Source organism: Microcebus murinus, chromosome 15 (assembly GCF_040939455.1).
Source record: "Microcebus murinus isolate Inina chromosome 15, M.murinus_Inina_mat1.0, whole genome shotgun sequence".
NCBI classification, from domain to species: Eukaryota; Metazoa; Chordata; class Mammalia; order Primates; family Cheirogaleidae; genus Microcebus; species Microcebus murinus.
This window is the reverse complement of record NC_134118.1, coordinates 5416981-5437350: the sequence shown is the minus strand read 5'-3', so window position 1 is coordinate 5437350 and position 20370 is coordinate 5416981. Positions and strand designations below refer to the sequence as shown.

Below are 20370 nucleotides of genomic sequence, written 5' to 3'. Positions count from 1 at the left end.
TGTTGCTTTGCACCTGGGCGATTGGCATAAGTAGGGGAATCTCAGAAAGTACACTCCTTGCAGTGGTGAAAGGACAGCCAATACAAGAACACTTGGGCTCTGATGGCAGACTGAAAGGCAAAGGTTAGAGTGGAGAAGGAAAGCCAAACGAGAATCTCCTGCACAAAACAGCTCCAAGACCCTCCCAAGATTCAGGAGGGGAGGGAGAGCAGTGTCTGTGAGCTGCATCGCCTTCATGTTTCTGTGGATGCAGTCTGCTTTCTCATGTTTGGTTCTGTTGCCCTTTCTGTGTGAATTTTTCATGCCTTATTTCAAACAGCATCTAACTCATATTGGGATAATTGCATAGCAGCTGGATGCCATTTTCATTGCAGCATCTGCACATTTTTCTTTGAAATGTTTTGTTCAGTGATATAGTCAAGAGGCTGATATCCAGAATGTGCTCAAGGATAAATGGTTTACTTTAATAGCAGGCAAAAAGAAAAAAATGTAAATGATAAAAACCAGGGCAGGGGTAGGATTGAAATAATTGGTAGTGAGCCCTCTCCCACCAAATTTAAGGATTCGGCCAGATTTGTGTTTACCTTCCCAAAATTGTAATCATTTGAAATAAGAATTCATACAACTGAGAAATGAACTTGATGCAGTAGTAGCTACTTTTATGGTTCGGAGCCAGTGAAATGTCCTCCCTCAGTGCAGAGAGTAACATCTCATGCTTTAACCATTTCGGTACGAGCATCAACTATAGTTGATAGCCACAGATGAACGCGCACAGCCAAGCGTCAACTTTAGCATTAATAACAAAACTTGACTTTTCTAATTTTTCATTTATCAAAATAAAAGTGTGAACATTTAAAAATAATGTACTGAAAACATGTATGTATATGTTACCTATCCTGATTTACATTACAAGTAAAGCTGCCTGTAAAGAAAACGAAGCTTTCAGTGCTTTCAAGCTTTCCTCATCACACAAGAGCAAAATGGACTTGTCGTCAATGCACAGCACAAACTACCGTGCGGACTGTGAGTGCCGGCCGTGGGCGAGGTTTCGTGGCCGGTGAGCGCCGGACCGAAGTGGTTAAGTGATGCAGGAGGAGGAGGAGCAAGAAAGGGCGGAGGGAACCATTACATCATTCTCTTCAAAGGTGCATACAAAATTTGAACCAGGACTCTTGATTGCTTTAGACACATTTAATTCTAAGATCTAGAGCTTCATTTCTGTAGATAAGGACTTGGGAGAACTGAGGAGACAAAAAAATGCAGCAGAATATTCTGCCTCTAGACCTTGAGCTCAATTGATATAAATTATAGGTGTCTTAAATTAGTTGTTAATTTCCTTAAACTGGGGAGGAACTTAGGTCTTTATATTCCAAGCAGTACTTTTTCCTTCCTTGCTATTCTGGGCTAGAGAAAATGAGTTCAGTGATTACTACTGTTGCCCACTTTGTTTTTCCAAAAAGCCCATGCATCATCCTCAATGAAGAATTAAAACAATGGATGATCCCCTGAGGTAAATTTATGTTATAAAACCAATTTTGCCTATGAAAAAAATAAGAGAATTAAATTATTTTGTCCCCTCTCTGCTGACATGACTGCCAAAAAAGAAACTGTTTTGGAGGAGTGTGTGGGCACAAGGAAGAATTAATAATTTACATATTGATAATATGTATTACATACATATTACATACATAATTTATATATTAATAACAGTGATGCTATTATTAATATGTAAATAACCATTCTATGCTGAACAAGAAAGCACACCAGACATTGCTGTTAATTTACTTAGCTGCTATCTAAAATCTTGTTAGATTAGCAGCTGCACCTCAGGAGAATCTATATCTGATTTATTTATTAGTAAAATCCTCCCATATCCCTTTGTAAGTGAATTAGCGCCAGATACCTAAAGGCTGCTAATGCATGGATTTCATTTCCAATGGTTGTAGCCCTTTAAGATTGCTACTAAACACTCAGGCTCCTCTGCAAACACTCCAGCTGGTTCATGGAGGGTTAAGATCAAAGTCTCAGCAGTGGCTTAAGTTCTGAAAGTGTGAGTTCCTAAACTCTTCTGTTCTCTTTTATGGTTCCTAATGTTACAAAATTTGGTGTTACTGTTGCTTTTAAATGCAAATACTCCTGGCATTTGAATTTTTAATGTAAAACTTCCTTTTACTTTAGAAAAGTTTATCTAAAACAAAATTTGTCCTCTCTAAAATAAGGTTTCCTAAAATTTATATGCATTTCCCAACACCCACCCCCAACTCCTAAGAATATTAATTTCCCTTTCTCTCATTTCTTTGTTTCTATTTCTATTCTTTTATTGTTAAATGTTACTGATAGTATCACATGGATTCTTTAGTGTTTAAAGTTAAAAGCAGAACCATCAGTGATTATTAAAAGGACTGGAAAGGATGACCTCCAATGTATCCAACTCAGGCTGCTTCTCCTTGGTCTCTTGTCTTCCAATCTGGAGTAGTTGGGGTGGACGTGGAAGTTAAGACCACTGTGGTCTGAGTGTGGGAATTTGTCTGGTTGAGGACACTTGAGTTGTCTGTTGTGGCTAATTATCTCGACCACTCTACCCTCTCTACACTATGATATTGATCCTAAGGATGTGGAATGAAGGTGAGGCCGTGACCTGAGGAGAGGGGAATACCAATTGCATTGAGGTATAACAAGAATAATAACAAGAAGAGTAGCTTTCATTTATTGAGTCTTTCTGTGTGCCAGGCTTTGGGCCAAATTCCAGACACTCGTTATAAATCCTAATCCTCCCAGCAGCACTGAGCAATACGATGCCTTTTTGACAGATGAGGAAACATGGCCTTATGTTAAGAAGCTTGCCCAAGTTCACACAAACAGTAGGAGCTGAAGCAAGGATACAAACCCGAGCCTGTCTGACTCGAAAGCCTTGCTCTGGAGCTGCTGTCCTGTGCTACAAATTATCTTTATCGGTGGTAGATGTGTACAGATGTGTGCGCTTTCAAGATGGAGAAAAGCATTTGGGCATAAATCCACAGTTTCAACTGTGGCGGGATCCTAATGTGGACAGCAGCCTCACCTTCTATGGTACAGAAAGGGAAGTGTGAGCCAAAAGATGGTGCAGGGATTGGAAAGCTAACCAGAGTCTGCGTAGATCACTGTCTTGGTACCTGCATCTGTGATGTATCATTTAACCTCTGAATTCTTGATTTGTCTCCATACACTAAAGGTTCAATTACCCATGTTAATGGAGGGAAGCCAGACATGAATAACACTAAAGAAGCAGTAATCTAAGGAGCATTTCAATAACAGTTTGCCATTTGTATGTGACTTGTTTAGTATAGATTTATTTTCCTAAATCTGTTTGCTTAGTCATCCCAGAATGGTAATGGATCAGTTATCCCTTGAGATAAGATCAAAGTGGATTATCCATAGGGGAAGGTTAGGCAGTTAATTCTAAAGGAAAAGCTTTTAAATTCATTTAAAAGGATAGCCTGAGACATGCTGACACATTTTCTTTTTTTTTTTTCCTGTGAATTCATTTAGAACGTATGCTGTCAGAAGGATAAGAGATGCCTTCCGAGAAAATAAAAATGTAAGGGATCCTGTAGAAATTCAAACCCTGGTGAATAAAGCCAAAAGAGACCTTGGAATAATTCGTCGACAGGTAAGATGTTTCAATGATGGACTGTTTTTCATTAAGAACTTTAAGCTTTGACATATCCCCCTTTATTAGACATCACTGCTTTTGATGTTTGTGATTGGCAGAACAGGATCATGAAACTCTGTGCCTTTTACTAATACAGACATAGAAAGATAAAGTCTCCCATAATCAAACTCAGGAGAACATAAAGGAAAATATCAGCTTTCCATAATTTCTGGGAAATGCATCTTTCTGAGAAGCCCAGTTCTCATAGTTTACTAAGCGTTGTTGCTTTAAGTATGAGACACTGCAGTATAACTTTTTTTAATCTAAGGCTTTGTAAGATGTATTGCATGTGTATACGTGGACATATTTTGAAGTCTAAATATACCCTCACCTAGAATTTAATCATATTTCAAGATAAATAGAATGTTGCCCTTTTCTTGAAGATACCATCATGGGTGATGAACCTGAATTATGTGGCCACGTGGGAGGTACTGTGGAAGTACAGATGGTGGAAAGCACATCTGCTTGAGTGCTGACCGCATGAAGGACCCTGCAAGGTGTTTTTGTTTACATTTTGTGGAAGTGCCAGAGACCACCTTGATGTGTGCTTGCTTGTCTCTTTCGCATGAGGTGGGTGGAGTGTGTGCAGCAGCATGGCCTCCGGGGTGGTCAGATGTGTCTGTTGTCCACAAGAGTAATTAGAGCATCAAAGTCTAAAGCAGCCTTCTATCGATTGGTTTTCTTGCTATCTAAAAAAATCACCCTTTTTGCTGTTTTTCTTTGATTTAGCAACAGTCACACCATAAGCTCCATTTCTGCTTCCATTCGTTTTTCTCTCTTAATTGCAATAAGTTTGTTTATAAAGTGTGAAGTACTATTTTTATAAGTTCTGCTCTAGGGTTTGGCAAGGGCTTCTTTGGTATCATCAGGAGATGCCAGCCTGGCTGACATGGTATCACAATCTTCCCTGGTATCACAATCTTCCCCTGTCTTTAAACAGAAGTCAAACAGAAAGCAATGTTCAAAACTGTAGTTTTCATTTTATGTCAAGATTAGAAGTCCTGTTATGTTGCCTACATAATGGAACAGTTCCTTCTAGAAGAACATTTCAGAGTCTAATAGCCATCCTTGAGTTCTACAGTTGTCTAGCAATGGAATAACTTTGCCACATTGGGCCACTACGAAATGATCTTTAAAGGCATGAAAAGGTAATAGGGTAGTCAGAAAAAGAAACTGATCTGCATGTTTGCACATACTTTGAGAGTGGCAGATATCTGAGTTGACATTTTGAAAACTCTAGAACACTGGCATTTTCCCATCACCAGTGGTTGAATTTTATAGAATCCTTTAGCAGTGGAACTTAGAAAAACAAGCAGCCCGAGTCCTTATTTTGCATAAACTCAGAAAGATTCAGTTCTTTGGCACTTTCTCTGTGTAGAGGTTGGCAAGCATCTCCAAAACAGGCAGGTTTTGTCTTTAAAGTTATTCAGAGTATACACTGCTTAGAAAAGGGACCTGTAAATCATGTCTGCCACCATTTCTTCTGTGATGTCTAATTGTCTGTGTCACTTCTTGCTTTGAAATGCTAAAACTACCCTTTCAACAACAACAAAAAAAACTAGACTGGCCTCATCCATCAATCCTTCATCCCAGTGAGTCCACGCTGAAGACAGATGCAAACTGAAGACAGATGCAAACGTCACTAGAGCATTGGATGGTGTGCATGGCGAGGGTGCCCTCCCCAGGACAGCCTGGCCACTGCACCTTCCTGATGAGGGAATGCAGGCTGCCTACTGTCAGGCCAGGGCTTTCACAGTACCCTCATAGAACAGCATGTGATCACTTCCTCAGAGGGGCCCTGACAAATGAAAGTGTTCTCATTCTGTCGGAAAGCTACTTTCTCATGTATCAGCATTTGGGAAACTTCTGCTCACTTCCCTTTCGTATCAAGACTGTTTTTGAATCCACTTGCAGCGTTTGCTGTGGTTGGAGTATGAGATGTGGTAGAATCCTGAGCCACCTCTCTATAAGCTGGTATAAGTTGACTTTGGACTACATGCCTAAAATGAGGTGGAGGGCCTGTATTCCTTCACACCGACCCCTGCAATGGCTGATGTAGTAGCCTTCTAAGTTGCCCCGCATCCACCCCAGGGTCTATTCTCCACACACCACCGCCATGGTGATCTCTTCAAAACAAAGAATCAGGCCAGGCGTGGTGGCTTGGTGGCCTATAATCATAGCACTCTGGGAGACTGAGCTGGGAGGATCACTTGAGGCCAGGAGTTCGAGACTAACCTGAGCAAGAACGATATCCCATCTCGAAAAATTTAAAAATTAGCCGGGCGTGGTGGTGCACATCTGTAGTCCCAGCTGTACAGAAGTCTGAGGCAAGAGGATCTCTTGAGCCCAGGAGTTTGAGGTTGCTGTGAGCTATGACAAAGCCACTGCACTCTAGCCCAGGTGACAGAGTGAGACCCTATCAAAAAAAAAAGAATCAGATCAGGCTACCCCCTTACTTAACACCCTCCAGGGGCTTCATAGCACCCCGATTATAAAATCTGAAGTTTTTATGAGGTCCTCAGGGGCCTCCATTGCTCTCTTCTTCCTCACTCACACTGTTCTGTTGACCTTCTTACTGCCCCAGTGCACACCCAGCTTGTTCCCATCTCAGAGCCTTTGCACCTTCTGCCTCAAGGAGAGCCCCTCCCCAGGTTTTCCCGTAGCTGCCTTCCCATTTCCAGCCTGGCCTCTGCTCAGATTTCACCTTCTGCACTGCCTAGAACAGCCACCCTCCCTCGCCCTGTCTTCATTTTCCTTACAGTACTTATCGATACCTAAGATAACATTACTCCTTGCCTTGTCTATTTTCTCCCTCCTCTGTGAGACAGTAAGGACCACAAGGTTGGGATTCTTGCCTGGCCTGTCATCGTCACCTGGTGGGCAAGAGCATGGACTCTGGGGCCAGCCCGCCTGTGTTAGAGTCCTGACTCAGCCTACTAACTAGTGACCCTAAGCAAAGATAGTAACCTCTCAGTGCCTAATGCACACTGTACAGGAGAACAGAGCAGGTGGTGGTGGAGATCAAGTAGGCTAATATATGCACAGCCCCTGGAGTGATGCTGCATACAGTCAGCATTGTGCACACGCTTGTTGTTGTCATTATCCATAAGATCTAGAACAGCCCCACATAGAGTTGACTCCAAATATGTTATTTGTTGACTGAATGAATGCAGGAAGAATTGTCCCCTGAGATTTACCCCTGAGTTAAGTGGTCTAGACCATCAAAATTATGGTGTTTTACTGGCCTCCCAGAACCTCCCTCTTGAAGGAATGAACTATGAAAGAAAACAGAAATCTGATGGGGATCTTGACATGTTACCCTCATGAGCTGTGATACCCTTCATGTCAAGTCTCTCTTCCACTTGAGCATTTGGACCCAACTTCCACCCTACCAGGGTGCACATGGTTCTCAGTGTCAATTTCCATGGATAAGGAAGCCCATGGCCACTCTTCCCAGCTGCCATAAACACATACCATAAGGCAGCACTTACACTGAAATCCTCTAACCTCAAACTCACTTGTTTCCCTGCTCTCTACTTGCTCTTTAGAGTGTGCCTTCCTCAGTCATGTCAATCAGCTGCAATGCTAATGATACCCACCCACCCCATAAGCCTCATAAGATTTTTCAGATTTTAAAGGAAATCACTGAACAAAAATGTGTTTCTGGCTAGAGAAACTGAGGTGCAAGAAATCTGGATGCCTGTCCAAAGCCACGTGGCTGAACATGAGCTCAGGTCTTCTGAGTCCCTACAGCAAACTCAGAAGTTCAAGGGCATGAGCTTCTAAGTCAGTAGAAACTGAAGGATGAGTCATCTCCATTTTGTTCCCAAGATATTTAAGGACCACATAACCATAGCTCAGCCTCTCCTCAGTGGTCATACACTCTTCCTTCACATCCTAAATGTGCAAGATGTTTACTCTTTGTTGTGACAACCCTGAAGGACCCTAGCTAACATCAGCATTCCGGGTTTTTGTTGTTGTTGTTCTTGTTCTTGTTGTTGTTTGTGGGCACCATCATGCCGGCTAACTTTTTCTATTTTTGGTAGAGACAGTATCTTCCTCTTTTTCAGGCTGGTCTTGAACTCTTGACCTCAACTGATCCTCCTGCCTCAGCTTCCCAGAGTGCTGGGATTACAGGTGTGAGCCACCACACCCAGCCTACATCTGCATTGCTTTCACACAGTTGCTAAGGGTCACGCTCATCTCAAGGAGAGGCAGGTGGCTTTTCTTTTGTGATGAGCAAGTCAGCCTCCTTTTGCCTATTCTACATGAATGATTATGGACCAGCCAATAAAAGCTAAACATACTCTTGTTCTTTCCTTACCATTCTTGGAGTACGATCCAGTCTGTCAGTCACAAATCTCTTTCCAGCTATATGCATCATATGCACTCAGTAAACTGCCGTTATTTCAGTGTAAGATAATTTTGAAAAGACAGATTGACCTTGGCAGCTCTTATGGATTCATCCTCTCTGTTGAAAGCAAGTTCTGGACTAGCGCCCACTAAATCTAGCTTCTCTGTCTCCTTCCCAGGTGGGATCAGAAAGATTGGAGAGAATTTTTGTGTCCATGCCAGCTGGAACCAGAAAAGGGGGACAAAGCTGGGCTGTGTGCAGTCGGGCAGACAGCTCTCGAACAATCTGGGCAGCAAGGAATTGTGGAAGGATTTCTGTGTCAGACAATAAGCAGGGCTTCTTCAGTGTCTCACATCAGAAAGATAAGCAAGAAAATCAGCCAGATTTTGCTTTTTTCTTTGTTTTCTGTTCCATTTTGTTATTCTAAAGGTAGTCCTTCTGATTCTTACCTGTAGGGCACTAGTCAGGATAACTATTAGTTAACCACTCTGCAGTTTACCATGCCCCTTTGCTTTTTAAACAACCATAGTGGACCTTGTTTTGTGTCAACTCCCGGTGCACTAGCACCTTGCTACTCTGAGTGTCTTCTACAAGCCTTCAGCTCCAGCATCACCTGGGAGCCTTCCCTCCATATGTAGTTGATACAGATTTTATGAAAATATTTTCCAAGCATTTTGAAATAGAGTTGTAATCTTTGTAGACCTAGCTTAATAGCTGCTTGTCTGTGAGGGAGTAAGAAGTAAAGGGGACCCTTGGGAATGGGAAACGGGAATGGGAAGGCAGCAAAGGAGCAGTCGCCAGATCTAGATTTCTAGATTCCAACAAGATTCCCTTGAACATGGGAATAAAGATTATGATTTCAGGAATATTCAGCTAAATCCTAAATGTGTAGCAACTCTTATCTTAAGACCCAATAAGAATTAATATATCCGTGCAAAGTTAGGGTGCATTTACAGCAATGGGTTACAATCACCGTTGATTAGAATGAAGTGACCTTTCAGGTTTTCTAGGTTCCATATAGCAAACATGGGTAACTGGCATTGTGGATGGTGGTAGCTGAGAGCCTCTAAAACCATACATGTTTTTACTTCTGTTGGCTAGTTTATGGTTCAGTCTTTAAATGACCATTCAAGAGAAATGCCCACCAATAACTCTTTGAATGTACTGTTGTGAAATGAGAAGCTAGTAAATAGTGATCACCTTCTCTCACTGTCAGTCACTGCAATATCCTTTCCAATACCGTAGATAGTGGTTAAAACTTGAATAAAACTGACATCTTGCCCACAATTCTTGTCCTTTTAGAAGAGCCTGTGAAAAGGTAGCTTTGTTCTAGGCTCTTTATGGGAAAAGTGGTAGTATACCCTGTGTCTTTCCACATGTAATTTAACTTAAGTACCATTTTGATAGGTTGGGAGAATTTCTAAAATTTACTTGACTTTTGTTTTGATGGAATAAGGGAAAGTCAGTCCCTGTCTCAGAGGCATTTAAAATACAAGGAAAGAATGATACACTGTTTACAGTAGCCAAAAGGTTAGAAGCAATCCAAGTGTCCATAGATGGTGAATAGATAAAATGTGGTATGTATGTACAGTACAACATTATTCAGCCTTAAAAAGGAAAGAAATTCAGTTATATGCTACAACATGTATGAACCTTGAGTACATTATGTTAGGAGAAATAAGCCAGGCACAAAAGGACAAATACTGTATGATCCCAATTATATGAAGTATCTAAAGTAGTCAAATTCATAGAAACAAAAAATAAAATGGTGGATACCAGGGGCTGGGGAGAATAGGAAAGGAGATATTGCTTAATGGGTGGAGTTTCAGTTTAGGAAGATGAAAAAGTTCTGGAGATCTGTTTTACAATAATATGAATATAACTTAACATTACTGAACTATACATTTAAAAATGGTTAGGATGATAAATTTCATGTTTTGTGGGGGTTTTTTTCACAATAAAAAAATTCCCTTCCTCCCCAGATGATTAATAGTCATTGATTTTCTTTAATTGGGAAAAACAAAATTAAATGCTTCAGACATTGGTATTTGAGGATAGGAAGCTTAAGTCATTTGAAGCTTGAACTAGTGAATTTATGTCTATGAGCCTTCATTTTCTTGTCTGTAAAACCAAAGGATCATACTATGATATCTAAGGCTACTTCCAGTTCTATAATCCCATAAGGACCAAGAAGGCCACATTTCGCCTTAAGGTCACAGGTTCCCCACCCCTGCAGCTATGTATTTATACCATCATAAATTCCAAAAACTTCTCTTACTCTAACTTTTCTACTGCCAGGAAATTCACAAAATTAAATTATTTCATTCATGTTGCTAACACCTCTACTGTTAGCCTTCTTTCTTCCTGGTAGAAAATATGTTACCAGTACTAGAGCATATCTCTGATCAGACTATTTTCTTCTAAAGAAAATGAAATAGTAATTGAAGAACAATAGTATAATAACTGATAGACAAGGGAAAGATTAAAATTCTTTCCCCAAGTCCCACCTGAATGTGAATACTGGTTTCTTCTTGGTTTCACTTCTCTCTGTTCCCTGGTTGGCTTCTCGGCTGTATTAAGCACAATCCACTAATTAAATTCAATGGACTATATGTTTTTCAATTCCATGCTCACAGTTTCTTTCTCTAAATATTTATTGAGTGTCCACTCTATGTCATATAATTATGAATTGACTTTATAAGGTCTTTGGAGATAGAATTGTCATGGAATTAACAGGGTCCATCAGACCTTGTAGAAGTTCTTTTTCATTTTGACTCTTTGGAGACATACTGCTCTTCTCAGTGCTAAATCCCATCTATTCTCTCATTTAATAGAACAGAAATAGAGTTTAATAGCACATCCCAGCAGCACTTTCCTCTATTCCTATATAGATCAACTAAGATTAGATCAAAGGGTCAATCTACGTATTTTAAAAGTACTAATAAAGCAGTCAGAGGCAAAAGCGATTTAAGTACTCTGTCTTGGACTTCAACAAAAATCCTCAAGAAAGCAACATGAATTTGTGTACAATGACCAGAATTGCCCTCTAAGTGAACCTTATACCTTTTGGATATAAGAAGTTTTGCAATATGAATGGAACATTCCCCAACCCCCTATCAAAATTTAAGAAAGTAGGGCAGTGAGAAGAATTGTTTAGTTTTATAGCTTGGCCTGTGTATGACATTCATTTTTTCAGTCTGTTCAATCTATAGTTTCTCTGCAGCTATAAAAAGATCTCTTCATACAAGAATTTAAACTAATTTCCTCCCTTCCTGTGTCCCAGTTCACAGCCCCCCCCCCCAAAGGCACCAAGAACCATGTAACAGATATCATGTAACCATGTAACAGAAATTTCTAGAAATTTCAGTAAATCCTCAAGTCTAGGGCAATAGCATTCCCACAGCTGGCATTCTTATAGAAAGAATGCCTCTTATTTGGTTGGAGGTTGCCTGTTAATTTTGCTTGATTCCTCCAGGGTTGATGTATATAAAGCAAGATTCTGTTTCCTTTCTAAAAGAAGTCTATCTCACTTGCATCTTTCATATACAACGAAAGTTCTTTAATATATTTCTATGTGCAAAAGAGCTCCCAAAGAAGGCAGTAGTAAGGCTGTTTATAGAAAACTTTTGCAAGAGTTTCATTTGGGAATTTTTACTGTGGTATCCATCCTTCTCCCATTTAATCACCATACTCTGAAATTCCTTGAAGAACTGTATTTGAACCTGAAGTACCTAAAGTGGAAACAGATATTACCAACTCTGACACAGAAAGCACATTGGTCTCATAGATAAGAAGTGGAAGTTATAATCTCAGCTCAGATAGCAACGTAACTCATGACCTGGGGCAAGTTGCTTATTTACCTAACTTGCCACATCTGTAATGAACTGATTTTATTGAGGACGGTGGTGGTGGTGGTGGTGTCCTGTTTGCTTGTTGTCCAGTGTTGCTGCCTCAAACCCTCGATATGCACCAACCACTGTACTGTGCTGTGCACTTTAAATACACTGTCTCAGTTTCTCCTGACAGCAGCCTTATGAAAGAGACACTATTCTCATTTTTTAGATGAAGAAATTCAGATCTGGCATGCTGGAGTAATTCTTCCAAGGATACACAATTAGGAGAACGGTAGGCCAACATATATTCTCACTTGTTAGCCAGTTCTCAGAAGAGGGATCATACTGAGGATTGCCTTATCTTGACAGGCAAACAAGATGTTGAAGATGCAAGAAGGCAGCAAGATGTGTGTTTCCTTTCTCTAATTGTTCAATTAGAGCCTTTATTAGAAGGTAATAGCTTACCTTGTGTAGGCTCATAAATAGTTCGATCTCTATAGGCCAGGCTCCTTTATCATTTCTCAAAAAACTCTCTTCACTCTCTCTGCCTTCAAAAGAAAAAAAATATCTAAAAACCACACTCTGAAAATGTTAAAGTTCAGCCACCTTATTTAAGAAGCGTTTGCTCAGAATTTCCCCACAGATCTGAAGGTTGCAGCTCCAATTGTGCTTTTCCTGACAAGCTATCACTGGAGTGCCCTTAAGTGGAAACTTTTTGATGCCTCACTGCTTGGCTTGTCCTTCCAAGTAATCAGAGTTGACTCCAGTCATGCTTATGCAGAAGATCTTCGCATAAGATGACAAAGGAACAATGTCACATCTTTTAAAGAGGGCAGTCAAAGGGGCTCCCCCTTGTTTGTGTTAATTTGTGTTTCTGTACTGCATCCTCTGAGGTTGCAGGGAGGTAATGACCCACTGTGCCCACTGTGTATATGGGGACATACACTCATTTCCTGAGCAGCTGATATCTGCAGTTGAATTTTCTTTTCAGATTAGATGGATTTCACCTTTGTATATATGAAGGCTTGTTTCATTGGTGCTGTTGGGAGGATTTCTCCTAATTGTACATCTATCAGTCTAAAAAACTGTTTGGATTTTTTTTTTCTTGTTGTTCCCCCTAAAGTATAATAGGAGTGGTGGATAAGAGAAGAGGTCTTGAGTAAGATAACACTTAAATTTAAATCCTAATAATACTCACTTAATAGCTTTCCATCCTTGGTCATGATATTTAATCTCTCCAAAAACATTATCATCAGTCAGTTTTTGTACTAAAGGGAAGGAATACCATTCTTAAGTTTTGTACTTGATGTATGTTTCTGTGTTCTTACAGAAATGGGGTCTTGTACCATTGCCCAGGCCAAAGTACAGAGGTACAATCATAGCTCACTGCAGACTTGAACTCCTGGGCTCAAGCAATCCTCCTGTCTCAGCCTTCCAAGGAGCTGGGAATACAAGTATGCACCACCATGCCCAGCTAATTTTTTTAACTTTTGTAGAGACAGGGTCCTACTATGTTGCCCAGTCTGGTCTTGAACTCCTGACCTCAAGTGATCCTTTGACCTTGGCCTACCAAAGTGCTGGAATTATAAGCATGAGCCACTGTGCCCAGCCTGATGTGTTTTTGAAATACCAAAGCCAAGTGATGTGTCAGAAATTTTACATCTTCCCAATCTAGTAATTAAGGCTGTCATTTCCTGTATTGGTCAGTTATGAATACTCAAATGGCTCTAAAAATTTTCTAAGATGTGTTACCATAATAATCTTAGTTTTACTAAATAATGGTAGTCCAGAACTAAAATCAGTATTTTAAATATTTTTCTTTTCCCCAAACATTTCTACTACATACAGCCAAAGAAGTGTTCTTCTCCCCACCCATCTCACCTCCTCAATCAAGTGAAAATAGTGGCAACTGGGAAGTCATAAGGATTCCCCTTCAAAGTCTATCACAAATTAATAATAGCATCACCAGGAGGTCCACGACTCTCTAGGCCTCACCTGTAAAGAGTAAAGAATCAAGCACATTGGTTTCCAAGATCCCTTATAGTGCAAGCATTATTTCATGAATAGGCTGTATTTAACTACCTAAGTTTAACTGCTTTGTTGAAATTGAACTTGGGGTTTATTCCGATAGACATGGCACAGGAGCCTGATAAATACTCACTGATCGCCTGGCCCAGTAAGCCAGGAGACCTGGTTCTGCTCTCACCTCCCACTGGCTGGCAGCCAGCTCTTATATGCCAGCTTCCTCCCATGGGTAAAGAGAGGGATCTCTAAGATCCCTTTCATGCCTGACATTTTCTGATTCTGAAAATAAATGGTAATGATTGTTAAGTCCTAGAAACATCCCTGTGAATGTTGGATTTTGACCAAGGGTGAGCTATGTTACTGACCCCCTCTATTGACTGAATTGCCTTTAAAAAGAAAACTTGACTGCTGGTATCTCACAGCTAGTGTGTTTGTTGAGCACGGGGGAGGAACTGGGTGATGTAATGCTGGGTTATGTAACGTGAGTTCTTCACAGATAGCCTCAACAGCAGGGCCTGTTTGAGAAAAGCCTTTGGTTGCACTTTGTGAAAGCTTTTTACGCCCAGAAATGGCACGAGTGTTACATGGTTCTTGGTGCCTTTGGGGGGGGAGGCTGTGAACTGGGACACAGAAGCTGCCCTCTCCTACGGGTGATAGGCTGTAGATGCCTCATTTACGAATGAGGTTTCCTTCCCTGGGACTCATTAGCTTCTGAGAAGGAGTGGGGTGGGGAAGAGGGTACTGGCAGAAACAGCAAAAATAAATTTTCCTCTTGCTTTGAACCAGATTCTGTTTTAGAGAGCCAAACTTAGTGGTGTTTTGTTTGGTTTTTTTTAAATAACTCAGCTATCATTTAAAGTTCACAGATGTCTGTGTAGCTGTCTGTATTTTTCATAATGTTAAAGTATTTTTCTCACTGGAAATATTTTTTAAAACTCAGCTCTTTTTTTTTTTTTTTTTTTTTTTTTTTAACAAGACACTGACCACACTTTTCTTAACCAGGCAGTTCAGAGAACCGTTAGGAAAATGCTCCTTTCTGTTTCATGACCACATTCAGCCTGTCCCTTATTTTGGAATGGCATTTTATAAGTCAACCTTGCCCATAGCCTGCGAGCTTCCAGAGAGACAGGGTTGTTTTCTTATCCACCATGGGGATTTGGGGCCTCATAGATGTAGTAAGCACTGTATTAATGCTTAATAAAGGTGAGCTGGCTTTGTAGGAAAGCACAGAAAAGAGAGCATTCCACTGAAACACCGAAGCACTGGTTCTAGTCCAGGCTCCGACTTGCTGTGTCAGCAGAGGACTCAGCCTTTCTGACTGGAAGTCTTCTAATGTGTACAAGTGGTGTAAAAGCACCTCCTGTGTACACCACTTAGTATTTTTGTGAATACAAAATGAGATAATATGTACTAGAGCCCTCTGAAAATAGCAAAACTGCTGACCAGTGAATAGTGTCACCCTTAACAAACAAACTAAAAAGCCTCCTTTGGTTGAGAAGGTTGCCACCACCCTTTTCAGAAAGGAGGCTGTGGCTGTCTTCTGGAAATTAGAGTATTCACTACACCCACATACGCAGAATAAGCTGAAAAGAAAAGATGAGCTGATGAGGTGAATTCCTGCAGGCTGAAATGAGGCCATCCAACTCATTCTCTTTGTATTTTCTCACGTGCCCCACTGAGGGGCGTGAAGGGCACCGACCAGGGAGTCATATAGGAGTGGTTTCAGGTCCTGGTTGTCACTCCCTAGCTTATGAATTTCGGCACATGACTTTCTGTGGGACTCCTTTTCCTGTCTGTGAAAGAATAATGGTCTGCACTTCATAGGGGCGTGAAGGAAACTGAATGACAATGTGTCTGTGCAGCACACAGCATAGTGCTTGGCCCACAGTAAGTGTTCAGTAAATGAGAGACAGTTGCAGCTTCATCCATGCTTCAAATTGTTTTTTTTTCCATGCTGCTTTTAAAAGCTCAAGTGCTAAAACAAATCCCAATGGAGACATTCCCAGTTTGGTGTCAGACCTCTAAGTGTGCAGGAAGGGAGCAGCTGTCGGTTCCTCTTTCATGCGGTTCTGCTCTCCAGCCGCACCCGAGCTGACACCAGAGGCCCTGCTCATCTGCAGGCTCTCAGCATATGGTTCTTGTAGTAATATAAGTCAGACTTCCCAAATGCTTGTCATTGCTTTAGGTGGAGCTATGAAGACTAAATTACAAGTGACACTTTCAGTATGAAATATTTATCACATGCTGATAAAAGTATATCTACCGAATAGAATCAGGAGGGCCAAGGGGATATTTCAGTCCACATAATCTTCCATATTTTAAATGTTCCTATCACATTGCAGACTGCTAGGCAATGAAGTGAAAGAAAGGCTGCAGGAACATAATACTAGCATGTAGGGCCGGTTGGTGTTTGGAAGCAAAAACTAAGGGTACCTTAATTTGAATAAAGGCAGTCTCAAATTCTGAAGATGGACAGGCAGGAGTAGGAGCTGTTAATAGGCCTCGCAGGCAGCTTATTCCAGGCATCAGACTACTGTATACAGGTTGAGAGGCCTGATTCCACAGTTGTCTTTTCCTTCATACTCATAGACATAGAATGGTGCCTGACCAACAAGATATGCCTTATCAGAGCTTAGATGAAAATTTCCTTAGATTTCTGTAATACTCATCTCAGAAAGTCTGTTTTCCTAAGCATCATGGAGTATCCCCTAGAATGAGTTACCAAAATATGAGGGAGAGGGGGAAGTCGATAATCTGTATTTGAAGACTTTGTTTTCTAATGACAAGTGAAGAACAGACTTCATGTGTACATGTTCAAACACATGCCTACATAGAGAGACAAGTAATGAAAATTTGCTTGTGTGGCTGCTTGGTTTATTAGGGTTGTATGTCTTTGGTTCCTCGGAGACTGGCACTTTCCTCTCTGTCCCACACTTACCACAGTGCCCTGCACACTGACAGTGCTTAGAAAATTGGCTGGGCATGATGGCTCACGCCTATAATCCTAGCACCATGCGAGGCCAGAGTAGGAGGATCACTTGAGCTCAGAAGTTCAGGATCAGCCTGAGCAAGTGCATGACCCAGTCTCTGGTAAAAACAGAAAAAATTAGCCAGGTGTAGTGGTGCACGCCTGTAGTTCCAGATACTCAGGAGGCCAGGGGGTTGAGGTTATAATGAGCTATGATGACACCACTCCACTCAAGCCCAGGTGACAGAGCGAGACTCTGTCTCAAGAAATAAGCAAAAGAAAAAAGTATTTTCAGATGAATTATATGCGCATAACTTTATTTTATTTTATTTGAGACAGATTTCACTCTGTTGCCCGGCTAGAGTGCCGTGGCATCAGCCTAGCTCACAGCAACCTCAAACTCCTGGTCTCAGGCGATCCTCCTGCATCAGCCTCCCAAGTAGCTGTGATTACAGGCTTGCACCACCATGCCCGGCTAATTTTTTCCATTTTTTAGTAGAGATGGGGTCTTGCTCTTAGGCCGGGTCTCAAACTCCTGAGCTCAAATGATCCTCCCGCCTCGGCCTCCCAGAGTGCTAGGATTATAGGTGTGAGCCACTGCGCCTGGCCAAATATTCCATAACTTTAAAGGACTGAATCATATGTACTTGAATTTCATTGTAGTAGCTCCATATCATTCCCCGTATTTAAGGAATAACCTTTATGAGAAAAGCAAAAAGTCTAAGCTAACAAAATTTTATCTATATCATGGAATAATATTATAGAACCGTAACTAATTATAATAGCTGTCTCTTTGGAGGCAGTTGGTAGCCCTGACATACATACAAACTTACAGCAGTCTATTCACATTTTCTTGGGAGAATTGGGGAGAAATAAGGAAGGTGGGCTGGCCAAAAACCACTTTGGAAAGGCCTGTATAAGCAAGTAATTCTTGCCCAAAGATTTGAACAAAAGGCATTTTGCTGAGTTAGACCACATGGTCCTTCCAGTGCCCACATCATCCTTTGGCAGCCTCTTGGGATGGCACAGAAAGTTCAGACTCCCCATATTTGTATGTGAGAAGGTTGGAAGTTGGGAAATCAGGCTGGTCGTGGTAGGTGGAGCATCAAAGGCAAGTCCAGAACCACGTGCCGCATGATGAGGCAGGCTGCCTTGCCTCTCAGTTCACGGCTGTGAAGCTCCATGGAACACAGGCGTCGTAAACACACAGGTCCTTGACACAAGGTACTTTACTCACCGTTGTCTCTGGGAGAACTCTATTCTTGTGAATTCAGACATGCCTGAAAATATAGGAAGATCACATGCAGCAGTGTTCTTGCCAGGGTGCTTTGTTTACACAAATTTATTATAAAAATTTAGATTTACCAAGAAAATGTAATTAAAGGTTAATTGAACACATCCAAAAACAAATTCTGGTTATGGTTACTTACTGATGATAGAGGCTGAAGGGGTTCATTTTTCACTGATCTCCTGCTATATGCCAGTGCTACAGACACGGATCATTTCATCTACAGTGTCCCTACAGGGCCTTCTCATTTTGCAAGGGAAGAAACTGAGGCTCAGAGAGGTTAATAAACAGACTCAGAGAAGATATAGAGTTTGAGACTCCATAGCCAGTAAAGGTCAAAGCCAGGATTTGAGCTGAAGTATCCATCACCATACCATGTTGCCTCCCAGTAGGATTCTTCAGTTGCATTTTAATAGAATGAATTTTATAAAAATTTGAGTTAGATATACTTTTGTAGCCTTGGCTAACCCCTTTCAACTGAGAGCCAGTGACTTGCTCAAAGTCAAAGAGTGTGTCCCTGGAGAAAGAGCACAGGGAGAGAAATGAGGTGCAGCCACTCCAAGCCCTGGGAAGGTCACTGTCAGCAGGATTGTAAAGAGATTTTTCCCACTGGAGCAGCAAACAGATTAGCAAAGGAGGGTGAGCCAGCAGGCCAGTCCCAGAGCTGAGCAGAAGGCTGAAAAGAGTCTGACCAGTGAAATGACTCACTCAAAGAAAAGGAAGAGAGTCTGTGGCATGAGCAAGTGAACCCCCCCAACCCCCAGTTGATGGTGATTTGAAGCATTGATACCTTTCCAGGCCACTGTCAGGGATCTAAAGTTTTGGGCTAGACAGGGAAAAGCATACATGCCTGCCGTGCTCTTGCACTTTAGGCATGCAGCACCAGGGTTTCCCTGACTGCTTGTCCCCCATCCTTGATGGCAAAGGGAAACTAAGTGAAGACTAGTGCATTCCATGTCAAATACTGTGTCACACTCATTTATGCTCCTTAGATACCTTAAATCCTATACAAGTGGAGTTTTCTATTACCTAAGCACTTTGTAACATTTAGAAAGAAAAACCATAATCAATCTCAAAACAACCATGATTCATTTCCCCCAAGAAAAGAAAGGAAAAGGAAAAGTTAATCTTAACTTTAAAATGTTTTATTCCTATATGTTACAATACACTTGGAATGTAGTTCAAGTGTTTGTTCTATTCTGTATTACTGGGTGAAACAAACACTGTCTGTCCTTTAACGGGATCTTCAAAGGCAGGACTTTTCACCTTCTGCTAGTGTTTTTCAACCTTGACACTCTACATTAGAACCACCTGGTATGCTTTTACAACTCCAGATGATAAGGCCACTCCAAGTCAATTGAATTTGAATCTCTGGGGGCGGGACTCAGGTATCAGTATTTCCAAAGCTCCTGAGGTGATTACTGTGTGCAGAGTCAGTAGCTTCCACTGAGCTAGGGAGGGACCTTGAGCAGGTCCAGTCAACCTGTCAGCCCTGATAAAGTGCGCTTCTCTGGAAAACCAGTTTCTGGGCAAGGTGTCTGGTTTTTGTGATGACTGCCCCTCATCTCTGGATCTCTCTAAATTAAACTTTTGTTCTGGGGGATTGTTTTTATTCTTTTGTACTTTTACAGTTTCACACTCTATTTAGTTCTCTTATAAATTAAACAATGAAACTCTTAATACAACTGAAAATTTCATGTGCTTCCACCCAGTAGGAGTTCATGCTCCTGAGTACAGTCTTTGGGGTTCCAGCTAATATTGCAAGACAATATTCTTCACCAAGTAGAATAACAAAGCTTAGTGTCAAAAGAATAGCAAAGACATGTATTCAAGAATAGAGTCCTTATCTCAGGGAGAAGTTATTTAACGTTCTATTGAGGGCATTTTTTAATGCAACTGAGAGTTTGCTACCCATACAAATTGTAGCTCATCTATCTTGTACTTCTGGGAACAGACTTGTCACATAAACCCTAGCAAGGTAAGAGTATCTGCAGTGTCTTACATCTTCATAGCAAGCATTTTCCCAAGCAAGATTCCAAGTACAGGTGAAATTATTAAGAAGTCACACATCTTCTCTCCTTTCAGGGGAATATGTGGGAAGAAAAGATTAATATAGTTATAAACCAAGGAAGACTTGTAAAATTTGTTCAGCCCTCAAGACTGTTGTTATGAGTATGCTCTATATTTCAAGTCTGTTTTGAAAGTACCTAC

General features: G+C 41.1%; 1 protein-coding gene across 2 annotated transcripts in view; it reads left to right on the top strand.

The window, feature by feature from the left end:
- LYRM4 (LYR motif containing 4) overlaps window positions 1-20370 on the top strand; it is a 154076-nt gene that overhangs the window by 42494 nt on the left and 91212 nt on the right. For both annotated transcript variants that reach the window (XM_012737721.3, XM_012737720.3), the window contains one exon: window positions 3529-3649. In XM_012737721.3, coding sequence (XP_012593175.1) covers window positions 3529-3649 — 121 coding nt within the window. The remainder of the gene's footprint in view (window positions 1-3528; window positions 3650-20370) is intronic.